Genomic DNA, 15,149 nt, shown 5'->3' on the forward strand with positions numbered 1-15,149 from the left:
CCTCCGTATAAGGATTAATGAGGGTTTCACCTATGTATCCGCCGCGGACGAGGTTAAGAAGCTTGGTTACGTGTAGGCTACCTCCGTATACTGTTTCTAAAGTGGGGCGGCGTGGAGCTGGGGCACTGGAATACACTGGTGTTTATTCCTTAGAGGACGGGCTGAGTGTGTGTTTGTGGTTCAAATCAGCTGCTGGTCGACGCCGCTCACTGCTGTGCGCTCCTGTTCAGGAGGAGCCGTCCGACTCCGACGGGTAAGACAGAAAGAAAGAAAGGAACAGATCGAAACGCAGCACTTATTTTGGGTTTTCCCTGCAGTTTCACATGCATGTTACCTTATGATTTGACACTGACACCTGTGCTTGTAATCTTTGACAGTTGACTCTGTGATTGACATGTAACAGGGGTGGAGGGGTCGGGACTGTCCCAAACTGCGGCTGTGTGGAAAACTAGTGTTTGCTTGGGGATACCCAGTAAAATGACAATTTGTGTCACATCCTTTTAAAGTTTGAGAAGTGAAAAAGGAAAGTGCATTTCACTGCTCCCCCCCACCTTCCTTCCCCATTAACTGTTGAGTATTAACAGAGATAAGATAGACCCACCCGTCTATAACCAGAGGTCGGTTTGGCAACCATGCGCAGCCAGTAAACCGGTCCCTGCCTCATAGCAGGTTCTCGGTAGCCTACCTGGTGTCATAACTTGGAAGTGACATGCATAAAAAATGTTACACCTCGCTTGCTGAGCTTGTTTTCGAAGTTATTTTCCAAGCCTGAAACGCAGCTATGTGGTTGCGATTAACCTGCTGACGAGTGTTGATCTCAAATATCCACTGTGAGGAAGGCACGGTGCGCAGGTGTTAAGTTACCAGCAAACATCAACAGTGTCTCATGGCTGGCCAGTTTGAGTGTTTTCCTGTCCATCTGTTCTCTTCTGATCAGTGTCATTCACAGTCAGCTGATGTAAACAGAGCATTTGAGGCTGGTTTTCAGTGGAAAAAGGGCAAACTACTGTGTTGTTCATGTTTTATTTATTCAACCTCCATCTGATGAGTGAATACACCCTTTTTCCCTAAACGTGCTTAACTTGTTTAAAAAAAAAAAAATCTCCATAGCCTAATGATCTTTTTGATAGTGCGACGTTATGCAAAACAGTTTTCCAGAGGCTTGGCAAAAGCACACTTTTTGTGACTTGAAGTCGGACCAACATAGAATATCTGTCATGTATACGTTTTAGCTGTAAGAAGGCACAAACAACAATCTCTGGATCTGGGTTTAATTGGTTTGGTTTATCGGATGCAGAACAGTATAAGATACTTATCGCAGGGGTTTTATTTCTCAGGTTTGTTTGTTTTTTTATCGAGGTGTTTCTCTCTACGTACAGTCCTGAACTCAAAGTTTGCATTGTTTTAATGAAAGAGACGGAAGGAAAATTTCAGATTGTCACATTTCGGATCCCCAGGATCCTATCAGATGATTGGTAGATTAGTTTAAGAGTGAGCAGAAACATTTTCATTGTTGTAGATGAATGTACCTATCATGCAACTAGTTTATTAAAACCTCTCTATTTGTTCCAACTCCTTGGCCTGTGTGACTATAAAGTAAGTGAATGACACAGATATATCAGTTTTACCTGTCATCTCATACACTTTGATGCTAATCTGGGTCAATATGTTTATTCGAAGAAAGGTGAAAACCTTTATTTTTCCTCCCAATTTGTATAGCCTCGTGTCTGTTGTTCGGGATTGGTTTCATGCTGCTGAGCTCTGCCTCTCAGTCTTTTCCAGTTAGAATACTACATGTCTACTAGAAAATTTTTTTAAATTTATTTTTAAAGCCCCCCCCCAAAAAAAAATAGTCCCACTCCAGCACTTATTAATTCCCTTGTGCTCCTCAAAATTGTTCATTTCAAAGTATTTTTTGCGACAAAAAAACCTTATGTGGCCATAAAATTGCTGGGGTATTACTCTACACCTTTTTTCCTCATTCAGTGAATGAGAATTTATGAATATTGGTCATCTGCCTCTGCACACATCTTCACCCACCAGCAGATGACTCTACCTGCCCTGTCTCTGGCCCATTATGCAATCTCTGCAGTGCTTAAGAAGATCAAGCAAAGTTCTACAATGTTGCATGCAAGTGAAAATATTGGAAAGGTTGCTTTCAGAAATAGAAAAACGTATCCATCTACTGTTAGCCGGCTGGCGAGGCTTGGTGAGCCTTCAGCAAATCACACCAAGCAGCTTCCCCTCCTTGCTTCTACTGTTTTGGTCTCTAGCTTGTGCTAACATCTGCTGGTAGCTTGCAAGCCTCTCATTTCATTGGTTCCTCGCTGCTCATGCAAAACAGCTGTAAAGCCTCACCCTGTAAATATCCATGATTGGCTCCTCTGATCTTCTACATAGAATACAAACGGGCTGTCTGACCTCACCTTTCTGAGGCAGCTGGTGGCGCTCTGTACAATCAAAGCAGAAATCCACAGGCGTTGCGTTGTCTGGCGATTTTGCTCACATGTCATATAAGCTTTAAATATATAGCTTTACCTATCTGAGGAGGATTTTAACATAAATTCCTACACGCAGCAAGGCTGCAAATGGGGTTAAAGCTCTATGAAGTGCCCGAAGGACTGTCTGAGGAATGAGAGGAATGTGTAGCAGATCAGTCATTTTGCCTGAATATCTCTATATTTTGAGACAGGATTTAAGTTTGTTAGAGTATGTTTGGCTGTCAGCAGCACTCAAACCTGCAACCAAGAGCCTCCCGCACAGGACATTTGCGAGTCTCCATTGCAGCATGCCAGACTGTGAATGATGGTCATACTAATGTGATTAGATGTAAAGGTTCAGGTCACAAGTTGGGATCTGATTTGCTTCAGCTTGCTTGTTGGTGGCTCACCGTATTATCACAGTAGTTCTGTGACTGAGAAAATATTCAGCAGTAGATGTTCCAAAATCAGAATAATCTGAAAATCTTACTCTGGTAGTGAGCGTGCGATCAACTATGGTTTTATTGTGAGCATTGTGAGGTTCAGTAGCTTCTTCGTAAGTTGGTCAGTTAAGAAGGACACGAACACAAATCATTTGTGAGAAATTTCAACAGGGGGACAGGTGCTGTAGTTTGCATATCAGCAGGTGTTTGTGTGTTTGTGTGTCACCCTTTTCTGCCTTGAATCCAGCCAGCTCAGCTGTGTCCCGTGTTTAGGATTAGCTCCACCTTTCCCACCCGTGTCCCAAAGCTGAACCTAAAACCACACAAACATGCCTCATAAACTGCCCATGGCTGCATCTCCGCTTAGTCCAAACTAAAGAGTAACTTTTTAGCTTTTTTTTAAGATTACGAGCATAATAACCAGTTATGTTAGTTACTTTTTCTTTTTTTTTTCATGAGAGTTAGTGGACGACATTCCCACCATTTTCACGCCTGCCAGTGCATGCAGTGAACTCAGATTCATGTTATGAATCTTCTATTTTTAATCTATGTACACACAAGTTGGTGTTTAAAAGACAAATGCATGCAGTAACTGTTTTCATAGGAGTTATTTTTAATTGAATTTAAATTTCTTTTGTCTGTTTCCAGATGAACCATTTATATTTTCAGTTAGTGATCTTAATATTAGTAATAGTACTAATATAAAGGACATTTATGTTTGATTGGTTAATTATACTATTGCTATAACACGTTATGTGGCTCCTGAACACAAGTAAATCGAGGATTGCATGCGTTCATTATCCACTCTCGAATGAGACGGTTCTTGGGACTCTGTCAGGGTGATAGAGATTACAGGGCTCCCCAAAGACAACACGCCTTCATTGGCTTTCACTCTACTTGGATTTGCACTGCAGGTTGGAAAGCTAAAGTGACGTTAACAGCCAGCCGAAGGTTGATAGACAGTTTACAATGAGGGTATAATTCCTCTGTCTGCAATTGGATCAGAAAATCAGGCACAAGACTGTCTTTCTCACTGTGTTTTGTTTAACTTTTAAGAGGCTAACATTAATAACTTTTGTTTATATGGTCTGTATTTCCAGTAATTTTCAAGTTTATCGTAATGGAAGTTTTATTTATTTGTTTTTTTTCTTTTGATCAAGGTCTTTTTATTGAAGATTTTCACAATATACATAATACAAACAGTATACTGTATCTAGTCTAATCCCCAGTATCCACCCATCCTACCCACCCCACCAGAGAGACACGCAAACGAAAAAAACAAAAAAGGCCACATAAAAGACGACAACAAAACAACCACACCAAAACAAAAACAAACAAACAAACAAAAAAACAGACACAGCACAACACAAGTCTATGGGGTTACATTCTCTGCTTCCATTTTTTCCACAAATGTCAAGAAAGGCTGCCAAACTGCATAGAATTTCTGAGCAGAGTAGTTATGGAAGTTTTTGATGATGAAAAAAAAGAGTGGTAATCAGATTTTAGGCTCAATTTTGTCTTGTGAATTAGTGGATTTCTTTTTTTTTTTTTTACACATAGCCACTGGGAAACAATTTCTGAGTGTTCCTGGATTTGTAAGTTTTAAACTCGTTAAAACCTCAAAGTGAATACCATACATAGTTTGCAGTGGACAGAGGAAGGCTTTTCAGGGTCAGTAATGCAGTCTAGAGAATGGATCAGTGTTATTTGTCTTGTTCCAAGCAGCCCAAATTCTCTTGGTCACGTCCTTTTTTCTCTCTCCAACTTTGACCAACTTTTTAGCCAAACTAAATCAATGCTAACCAGGCAACATCGGTGGCAGGCATAGCTAACCCGAGGACATTGCTCACAAAGTGGCCCTCCTATCCCAACTCAGCATGACATACAGGATATGACATATTCTCTATAAGCATCTGAGTTAGTCCAGTTTCTGTTCACTATACAAAAGATACTCATGAAAGTGTTACATTTGACTTACATTTTAGCTCCTAAAACCTTTGTACAGTACTGTATTTCTCACCTTTTGAGAGGAACTTGGCTAGGCTAAGCTAAGCTAAACCAATCGTCACCCGTTACAAAAGGTTTTCCCTTCAAATTAAATTTTTTTCCTGTTAAGTTTTGGCTGTTCTCAATAGTTATGTTTAATGATGGTTTGTCTCATCATATAAATCTTTTTTTCTGTCTTGAAATTTATGAACAAAAATTGTAACGATAAGTGTGCTCCCAATCAAAATTTTTTTTCCACATTTGAAAGGTTAAAATGCATATTAATGCATGTATATATTATCCATACCTAAGCAAATTCACAGATGAGCCTGGTGTGCTATTTTCCTTATCTGGTGTTGTTTGTACTGAATTCTCTTTAAAAGAAAAAACAACAACATCAAAAAATAAATTTATAATTAACTGTAATCGTTGCCTTTTCCTTTCTTTTTTCCCCTAACAGGCTCCATTTTGCCTCAGAAAGGGCTAAATATGCGACCCAAGTGTGGTTCTGCAGCGTTCTTTAGTCTCACTGATAAATGCCTCTTAACTTCACGCTCATGCTTTATCAACTGCCCTTTCCTCCGTTTGACATGCAAACATTGCTGTTTATCAGTGGGTGAGATGCGATGCAAACGAGCTCCAGAGGAAGCAGCAGGAGCAGAGATAGGATATGCCCACACAAAACAGCCTTATCACTGACAGAGGCTTATTGTGGTAACAGGACAGGTTGAAGTCTTACCATGCCAACATGAAAGTACAGTGGGAATGATGTCACCAGCCCACATTGTATACACACAATGTGGTAATTCAACCTGAGACTGTCAGATAAAAGATGTGACCTACTGTTTTCAACAAAAGAAAAGGGTTTAAAAAGGGGGCAGAAAAGCCATGTTTTCGGTACAATCTCTGGCACTATGTAAATACTTTGGTATTAGGTTATATTACGCTGTCATGCAATCTACTAATGAGTGTGTTTTCAGAGGGACGTTCTCCCGTGTTTAGAGGAAATGTAGTCCTCATTTATGCTATTTATGAATTATTCTCACGTTAAGAAAGTACATTTGAAAAAGGTTTGGTGGCTCCTTATGAGGAGCTCTGTCAGAGGGTTGGAAATAAAAAGAGAAAAGATAGATAATCCTCTTTGGTCTGAGGTATTGCCTAACACCAAGGGTGATTGAAAAAAATCAGTACGCGCACAAACGAGCACTGACTTGTCCACACTTGGGTAAAGGATGACCTCATGCTGTACATTGGCAAGAAGCAGATTAATGCCTCATCCGTTCCTGTCTGTAAAAAGCCCTCTCCTGTGTGGACTGAGTGTGAAGTTGAATGACTTTCAGATCTACACATGAAGTTTCTCTGTATTGGGATCAGCCTGTTTTTTATTCATTTATTTAATTTCAATCTGCTCCATGGAACCCGTTTCCTCTGAAACGGGGCATTTCTTCCCTTCAGGCTTTTTGATTGGCTTGTAGTGATGATTTTCTCCATTACTTCTTCTTTCCCTTAAGCTGGTGTGTTTGGTTATGTTAATGAACTGAGTTGAATAGGGTAGGAGCACCCTGTTTGTAAAACCAGTTCAAAGGTAATTACGACAGCCAACACCCTTATTATGTGCATGTGAAACTCCACAGCATGGAGCAAGGAGCAACATCATCTACTTTCACAACAGCCTTAACTTATAAGCTTATTATAGTCTTTATTCAACACACAGGGGGCTTTGCTGTTAAAGAGCCCTCTGCTGGTTTTGAAGGGGTTCCTCATTCATTGTAACAATAATATACAAATTTACCACAGTAAATTTGAATTGATTTCATTTTCTGCAAAACTTGGAATAGTAAATAATCTGTTTTGTCATATAATTGGTGGTGTGTCTCAGATGGAGTAACAGGCTCCTAAAGAGTCAGTGCTTTTCACGGTCTTTAATTTGGTAGCGTTCATTTTAAATATAGAAAACCCTAGAGGGCTGTGATGATTAAGCTACCACTTCCTCAAAAGCCTTTGCCTTCAGTTCTCTCCATCAAACCCAAACTGTCAAATTTGTGGGTGAAATATGCCATTTAACACTTTGAAACAATTCCATTTCTTTTGCCAGCTTAGCTGTTTTCTGGAATTTGTGGACGTGCATGTGGCAGAATCCTTGTTACTATGATCGCTTCTTGGAGTTTAGCTGCCCCACATAATTCCAGTGTAGCTCCACCCAAACACCAGTAACCAGTAGTTATGTTTGCCAGTTAGACTTGCACATGTTTTTGAATGTGACTTCACTGGTATCATCGCTGTGTTCAATAAGAATTGGTAGCAATAAAGATGAATGTGGGGAAAGACTATAGACATTGATGAGTGGCTTTTCTTTCTGCTGTGTTGCTATTCGAATTCATTGGATGGCGAGGACTAGAAATGCTCTGGCCGTACCTTGTGTGGCCTCTCTGTGACTTCACCTGTAGACTAAATATTTTAGCAGCTTGTATAACTTTAATGAGCCTGTTTGTCACTTGGGTTGTTATGGTCACCGTAAGTTTTTATTTTTATTTTTTTGCCTGTGAGTGTCACCCTTAGTCGAAGTGAACTGGACTTTTTCTCTTGCTTTCCTATTTTATTTCATTCACTCTTATTGTATAAGCCTAAAAACTGTTTGATGTACACATCAATTAATATGAAAAGAGGAGTGTGTATTGATAACCTCTTCTAGACTTGGCCATTTGATAGAAGCAGCTAATCTCCTTAACATTTATGGTTACATTTGGCACTGAATCAAAAATTCCTATTGGGTGCAGTGGTGTTTTGGCCTTACATATAAATCCAAGATTTCATGGCCAAAGAGATGCTCATCAACCAATATTATAGAAGTTAATCACCTCAAGATAAACACTTAAGCAATTGCAGAGGAATGGGGCACGACAGGATGAACTGGTTGAAAAAGCAACAATCAAAGTTGAAACTGTGTGAAATATCTTAATCTGCTTAAAGTTGATTGAGGAAAAAAAAAGGAAATGTCTCGGAATTCTTATTTAACAAGAAAGTTCATCTTTACTGTGAGTAATGGGTGTGCCCTGCCTTTCAGCTGTTTTTCCTGACCACACCTTTGTGTATGAAACCCTCTGGGATGGCAGACAGCTGACAATGCCAGAAACCAGATCAGGACACAGAAAAAGACAGAAGCCTTCAAGGCGAGCTTTTCCCTTTCATTTCGGATTGTTTGCACCCACCAGTTTCATCTCTGCTTTTGATTCATTTTTTTTCATGTTTACTTTGGGAGGGCTGGTGTTAGACACACGTGAATATCTGCGCGACAGTTAGTAAGTAATCGTTTGAACGAGTGCAATACTTTGCCTCTTACGTGGTGAGAAAGATCCATCATGTTTCACTTAAAAATGGGATAGTTACAACTCATGACTTTCATCTATCTAATTGTCATAATGATGAAGCTCTTTCGTTGAAATGTGAGGACAGTGGTTTGCAGCAGGCCCCAAAACAGACAGCAGAGCCTTTATTAATAACAGTACAAAGAAAGTGTGAGGAAACCAGGCACAGCTTTGAGTAATGGTGCTTTTTCAGCCAAGTTAGTGGAACTAAAGACAAGCAAATTCAGATTGGTTTCATTATGGCTTTTCATTTTCTATAAAATCTCTCGTTGTTCTCGACTCGAGCATTTCAGCATGGCCATTACTTTTCAGTCTGGCAATCGCCAAAGACCCACAGGACGAAATGGAGGATAGAAGTAAAATGCAAACCATTTCACCTTTCTTTTCACATTCGTGGCTTTGATTTCATGAAAATGTGATCACCACTCTGTTTGTTACGCCGTTTCCCGTTTGGGGTTAAAAAAAAACTTAAATCGAAATAATTTGATACCTGGAAGAAAATCACATTGATTAAAAACAAGAATTATTTGTATTAGTATTGGCACTGTTGTTATGTTTTTTTTTTTTTAATGCTCTCAAGTATGAAAGGAAGATGGCATACGGTCTTGTTTGTTCTGGTTTATCTTGTCTTATCTTCTCTGACTGTGGACGTGTACTTGTCAAATTGCCATAATTGGGTAATTGGACGTCAGGAAATCACAAAAATCTAGTGAGATTCATGATGTCACTGTAAACTCGCAAATATTCAAATCACAGGAGACTATTCCAGAACCAAACTCTCAGACAAAATATGTATGTAGTTAGTTTTTTTTTCGTATTTTGACACATGCTCTGCTGTACATTGTCTAGGCTCTACAGTATTTGAGTTTATCTGGAGCACGCGGGGCAGTGAGCTCTCTGCCTCTGCGGGGCTGTAAATGAGGCCACAATTTAGGTCATGTCTTTGATTATCGAACTTTTCAGATTGCTTTTGTGAAAAAGAACATTGCATTCACTAGAAATCAAACAAGTGGATTTTTATGTGTTTGATGGAAAATGTTCAGACCGTATTATTAAAAGGTGTTTGTACAAAGTCTTGGATGTGGAGCATTGAGCGGATAAAAGCAAGTATTGACCTATTTGGCCACTGGAAGAAGGCAGAAATGTACTACTCTAAAATAGGGCAAAGAGCATTTGAGCGGAGTTGTTAGCAATGTATTGTTGTCTAGGAGGAGCTTGTCACTAATCTGGCTGTCTTCTCACCACTTGCCAAAGAAAGAAAGGAAAAAAAATCAACATCATGAATTTAGGAGCAATTTTTAAACCTCCTCCAGAAGAACATGTTGGCAAATGGCAACAGATTTTTTTTCACGAGCTGAATCAACGCCAAAAATACTTAAACGACTCAGTAAATGAACACTTACAGTAAACATGCTAATTAATGAAACAAAACAATACTAGAAATTGTGTAACTTCACCCATTAAATGGGATCAAATAAAGTGGGCAATGCACTAAAAACACATTTTTTTAATTATAGTTTGATTCAGAGTTTGCAAAAAGATCGATAAATGCAGAGATGTGATGCAGAAAATCAATAACCCTTTCCCATGTTAGTTTTTTACTGCTTACAGGAAGTAAGATTGCAGTATGATTACACAGCACCATTATCACGCTATGGTTTGAAGTAATTAAACTATGGCAACTTTTACACCCAACAACTGACTCTGGTCTGCTTGCCTGGTAACCACCTTCAGAAATCTTTCTGTCAGGCCAAAAATAAGACACTTGGATTTCTCTCAGTGTTGTTGTACACAAAATGTGTCTGCATGTGTGTCCTCTACATGGCACAAAACCAGCTAAAGTGTTTAAATGACTCCTCGTTGGCACTCAGATACATAACGCACACACACAAACACCACCACCTCTTTCCATCTGTCTCCTTGTGACTTTCTCTGTTAGCACATTGTCACACTTTTAGCCAGCATACATGCTTGATAAGAAACTCACATTTTTGAATCGCTAACATTCAAAACATCAACATTATAAGTAAAATAGGACTTAGAAAATTATGTGATATTGTACCTGTAACCAAAATCTAGATTCCTGAGCGTTTTGAGGGGGTTGCATCATGTGACACAGTTCAGAGAATGGATGTTAATGGTGCTCGAGAGGGTAGTTGTAATGTTGTTGGGGAGGGGCCCTTATGTCTCTGACAATGATACAATTACAGGTCTAACCGAAAGGGACAGTAGAGTGTTCTTCCCGATTGGCGAACGCGTCAAGAAAATGTGCGTGAAATATTTTTCTGCTCAAGTGTTCAGCGCTCGATTAGAATAGGTTTCATCATTGTGTTTTATACATGAAAACACTGTTTGTTGCTGCTACTTTCTTTCCTCACACCTCCTTCTTTTCTTCAGACTTTCTCCAGATCTGTTTTTTTTTCCCCTAGTCCCTCCCACCCCTCCCCCTCTCTCCCTCCTCCCACTCTGTAACCTCCTCCTCCTCTCCATCTCCATCCAAGTGGCTCTTGGAGCAGCTTACTCATGTCCAGTCATTTCCCACCATGCTTCGCCTCTTGCACGCACACTCATTTCCCGCTCCTTTCTTGACGTATCCTCATATCTTTTTGCTTTGACAACAGGACAAAAATGAGGTCCTTGCCTGCTTAGCGAACCGTCCCTGTTAAATATGGCCCAAGGAAGGTAAGAAACCTCACCAACTGACACACACACACACACACACACACACACACACACACACACACACACAGTCCTTGACACACTACCACTGGGTTTTTTACATTCCTTCTCAAGAATCCAAGCCGCCCAGCCTCAACTCTAACTGAAAGCAGATGGTTAAAGTTTGACTGTGCGTCTTGTAATGGTAAATGCAAAGTCAACTCAAAAGAAAGGGATGAGCTGTGATTGGTTAAGAGACACATTAAGGGGCTGGAGCTGGTAGCTGTAATTTGGCGTTGTGGTGTGCAGCTGCTGTGTGGTTTACTGTTGATTCCCTGCAGTGAAAGTCTGCACAGCCATGTGTAGTGTGAGGGCTTAACTCTGTCCTGTCATTGTGGTAGTCTTCATGCCATTGTTTGGCTGCTGGAAAATTTGTTTGTATTGCAGCTACGCCAATGAAGCGGGTCCATTTAGTGGTTAATTGTCACTAACTTTGCCCAGACTAAAATACCACAGCAGCAGGTGGTGGATTGTAATTTGTTTCCCTGGTGACGAATCCTTAAGATCTACCACCCTCAGCATGTTGATGCCTGAGATGTGTTGTGAGATATAACAGCAACCATTGGATATACTGTGAAATTTTGCTCACTCAGTAGTTACCAACAACATCAACTTGAACGATGTTGGTTTCTTGACTTTTTGGCTGGTAACCTTATCAGGTAAAAGCCTTTGTCTTGTAAAACACTTGATGGATGTCATCCTGTGAGAGGGAACTTTCTTTCTGATTAGCTGTCTTCCGCCCCTTCTCTACAGAAGGTTTATTTTCATTGTGAGGATTTCTTTATCTGTATCTGACTTGAATGCTTGATGACCAGATAGTTGCTGCAACACTTTGTTTTGCTGATACATAGATTATAGCAATGGGGGTGGAACGTGACACAGGGCAATCAATGGGGTGTTTTGGAGAAGCGACATTGTACGAGTCAGGTGAACTCCAACATCTGGACTCGAACACAAACGCATTCGGATTTTTCAACACATGCGGGAGAGTAATGGTAAGGATTGTTTCCAGTCACTGTATTTACCTGCAGGGATTGTAGGTCCATCCTGGACTTTCTCTCAACCTTTGGGACAGAATGCGATTGAACTGAGGTTTTAGGGGCACATTTATTTTGGTGTAGAATATAGGGTTTAGAAATGGTTGATAAAAATGCAATGAGTTGTTACAGACAGGTTTCGTGCTTCCAATTTCCTTGTTTGAAAATTCTTGTTGACTCTATTACAAAATGACTAAATCATAAAAGGAATCATTCAGTTTTAATCCAGACTTGTTCAAAATGTCAGCAGTCAGATGTCACAGATGTTGGTTGTGTCTTTCTGCTCTGCTTATTTATCCGTATCTGCAGCATGGTTAGTTTCACTGAGCTCAGTAAATAACAACACAGACTGTTTTTACAACCTACCATGTTTAATAGATTTTACAGCAACCGTAAATGTGCTCTTTAAGGCATGAGTGATAGCTGCTGCAGTCTAAGACGATGGCTGTCATAGATTACCATGTTGCTTTGGAATGCTCCGACGATATAAATAAATTGTGCTGTGAGAGATCCAGGCACTCCTCTTAACAACAAATGGTTAAACTTTTCCAAGTGAGTAGGAACAATAATAAAAAAAAATAAAAAAAGTCTTAGCACCATCGGATACCACAGAACGCCAGTGTTGCCATTTCTTCTCAATCCAAACAAGGCGTTTTAGACTGTGACAGGAAGTCGCAGTCTAAAACGCCTTATATACTTATGTATTTGAGAAGCTAGAAAGAAAAAATCTGTGCGTACAAATCTTTAATACATTTTCTGTGCGTTTACAAGAATTTAAGTCTTCTAAGAAGGAATTAGACTTTTTCATTTCGAGAGACGAAGTAGGCGCTGCAGATATTTTCCTTTTTGACTTGCTGGTTCCCAGTCTGAACCTTCACTGGCCTGAATTCACACCCTCTGCTTTTGGCAAAGGATTGTGATTCCACGTTTGCATCCATCTTTTTTGGCGTTTTGTGCATCTCTGCTTTGGGACTTCCATCTATCCCTGATGCTCTGCTTATCCTCCGAGGTCGGGTCGCGAAGGCAGCTGTGCAGGACCAGCACCTCCTGGGCGATCCCGAGGTGATCCCAGACCAGAAGAGATATACATACTATGTGTTCTGGATCTGCCCGGGGCCTCCTCCCAGTTTCACGCTTCCAAAGGGAGGGTGAGCAGGAGGCATCTTAAAACTTTTTTTTTTTTTTTTTTAATTAAAAAAAAAAAAATTTCATTGTGGAGGAGCAGCAGCTCTACCCAAAGCGCCCCCTGGATCGTTGGGCTCCTCACCCCAAAGGAAGCTGATCTGGGCAGCTGATATCCATTCTCTAATTTTTTTTGGTCATTACCCTAATGTCGAGACCATAGGTGAGGGTTGGAACAACAAATTGGTGAAACTTTATGTTAATAGCTGCCCCCCCTCCCAAACTTCTTGGTTTTTGACCAGCAAAGAGTTGGATTCTGCTTTGGAACCAGTTTTTCTGACTGGGAGGTGGCTCTTTTTTAAAAATGTGAATACAAGTTGTTAGATTGGGAACTGGTTCTGGATCAGTCCTGCAACTGCCTAAGTCAAAAAGGAAATTTGTCCTGCTAAATGTTTGTTGATTGCTTGAGAGCTCATTTATGAGATCCCTTAAACAAATGGGATTTTAAGCTACATCCAGCATCACGTCAAACTGTCTTGATAGTCATCACAAACATTTACTATCTACAAACACAGGAAATAAACAGGAGCGGATTGACATCCCGACATTTCTCCTGAATTGCCAGGCTGTTTCTGAAAGCCCGTGCATTTACATTGAGTTGTTTTAGCTCCATAGCAGCTCACATATTCCTGTTTTTAGAAAGCACTACGTTTGTTCGCTTCGTGGTTTTCCTAAAGAAAACTTCAGTCTTGTTTTGACAGAATTTATCTTGCCAGTAATGTTCTCTCTAGGGGGGGGGGGGGGGGCATTGGGCACAATTTTCCATTGTGCCCAATGTGAGTGTTGGATGTTTTCAACAAAGCTGCTTTCAGGCTATTTTTGCCAAAGAAAAAATATGTACAGTCATTCAGACAAGCCATGCTAAAAATTCAGACTGAAATGTCTCAACCAAAAATTAAAACGATACGTACCAAAATCAATATGAAGTATTTAGAACTAGCAGTCTTTCTGTTTACCCTCCCTGCTCCCCACACGTAGCCATAGTCGATCACACCCAGTTGCCGTTTGCCATATGATGTCAAATGTTTCAGTAATGAAAGTGATGTTAGGGGGCTGCAGGAATCCGCTGTGGGCGTTCGTGGAATTCCAAAACCAATTTGACAGTTTAGTGCGAAGACCGGAGTGTGGCAGGCAGCTCTAAAGTTGAGCATGGTGTGTTTCTTTCTTTCCTCTCGAGTCATCTCACTATGCCTGTTTTTGTTCTCTTTTCTGCATGCCTGTCATAGCTGCTGTCCAGCCATGCAGAGGCAGAGAGGGAGTGCTGTCTACTCTGTAGCAATCATATTCATAACCATATCATTTCATCTTTGCTGTTGTTTCATGAAGTAACCTTTTGCGGTCGAGTGTGTGATTATGTCTGCTTGTGTTTTCTTTTTCTCACTCTGCAGATTCTTGATGTTTATTCCTCCTCCTGAAATTATGGTTGCACCCACTAAGCAGTCAGGAAAGTCCTCCTTCTCCGTCCTATGACATGATTTAACCCACGTGATATGGTCAGAACGATGGCCTCTATGGTTGCCAATGGAAACCGAGACGAGCCGTCTCTGGTCTTGAAAGGGGTGGATCCAGAGACCTGCATGATTGTGTTCAAGAACCACTGGGCTCAGGTAAACACCTGCATCAAATAATGTGAAAAGCATTTGAACTAGAAGTGCCTGTAAAGCCTAAAGTTTGTTTAATTTGCACACACAAACATTTTAGATGACACTGTATAGTTTACATTGCTTATATTTCTCTATAGATTGCATACTTATCTGAGTAGTTCTAGATTTTCAACAACTGCTGAGAGTGTAAGCTTGTTCTGAAAAGCATACATTCTGCCTCACTGCTGCTTCAAGCCTTAACAGTAGAAACTGACTCCAGCACACTGCGGTGCGGCGAGGGCCAGTGGAATCTTGGCAGGGTGTCGCAGTCTGTTTCAGACTCTTGGCTCATTGC

At 40.5% G+C, this 15,149-nt stretch overlaps 1 protein-coding gene across 2 annotated transcripts in view; it reads left to right on the forward strand.

Moving 5' to 3' along the window:
- fhip1aa (FHF complex subunit HOOK interacting protein 1Aa) overlaps positions 1–15,149 on the forward strand; it is a 31,325-nt gene continuing 16,176 nt past the window's right edge. The window contains exons 1-3 of one of the 2 annotated variants that reach the window (XM_075463168.1): positions 1–253; positions 10,896–10,956; positions 14,600–14,818. In XM_075463168.1, the coding sequence (XP_075319283.1) occupies positions 14,702–14,818 (117 nt within the window). In that variant the 5' untranslated portion in view covers positions 1–253; positions 10,896–10,956; positions 14,600–14,701. The remainder of the gene's footprint in view (positions 254–10,895; positions 10,957–14,599; positions 14,819–15,149) is intronic. The other variant, XM_075463169.1, reaches the window with a different exon arrangement.

Source organism: Odontesthes bonariensis, chromosome 4 (assembly GCF_027942865.1).
Source record: "Odontesthes bonariensis isolate fOdoBon6 chromosome 4, fOdoBon6.hap1, whole genome shotgun sequence".
Classification (NCBI taxonomy): domain Eukaryota; kingdom Metazoa; phylum Chordata; class Actinopteri; order Atheriniformes; family Atherinopsidae; genus Odontesthes; species Odontesthes bonariensis.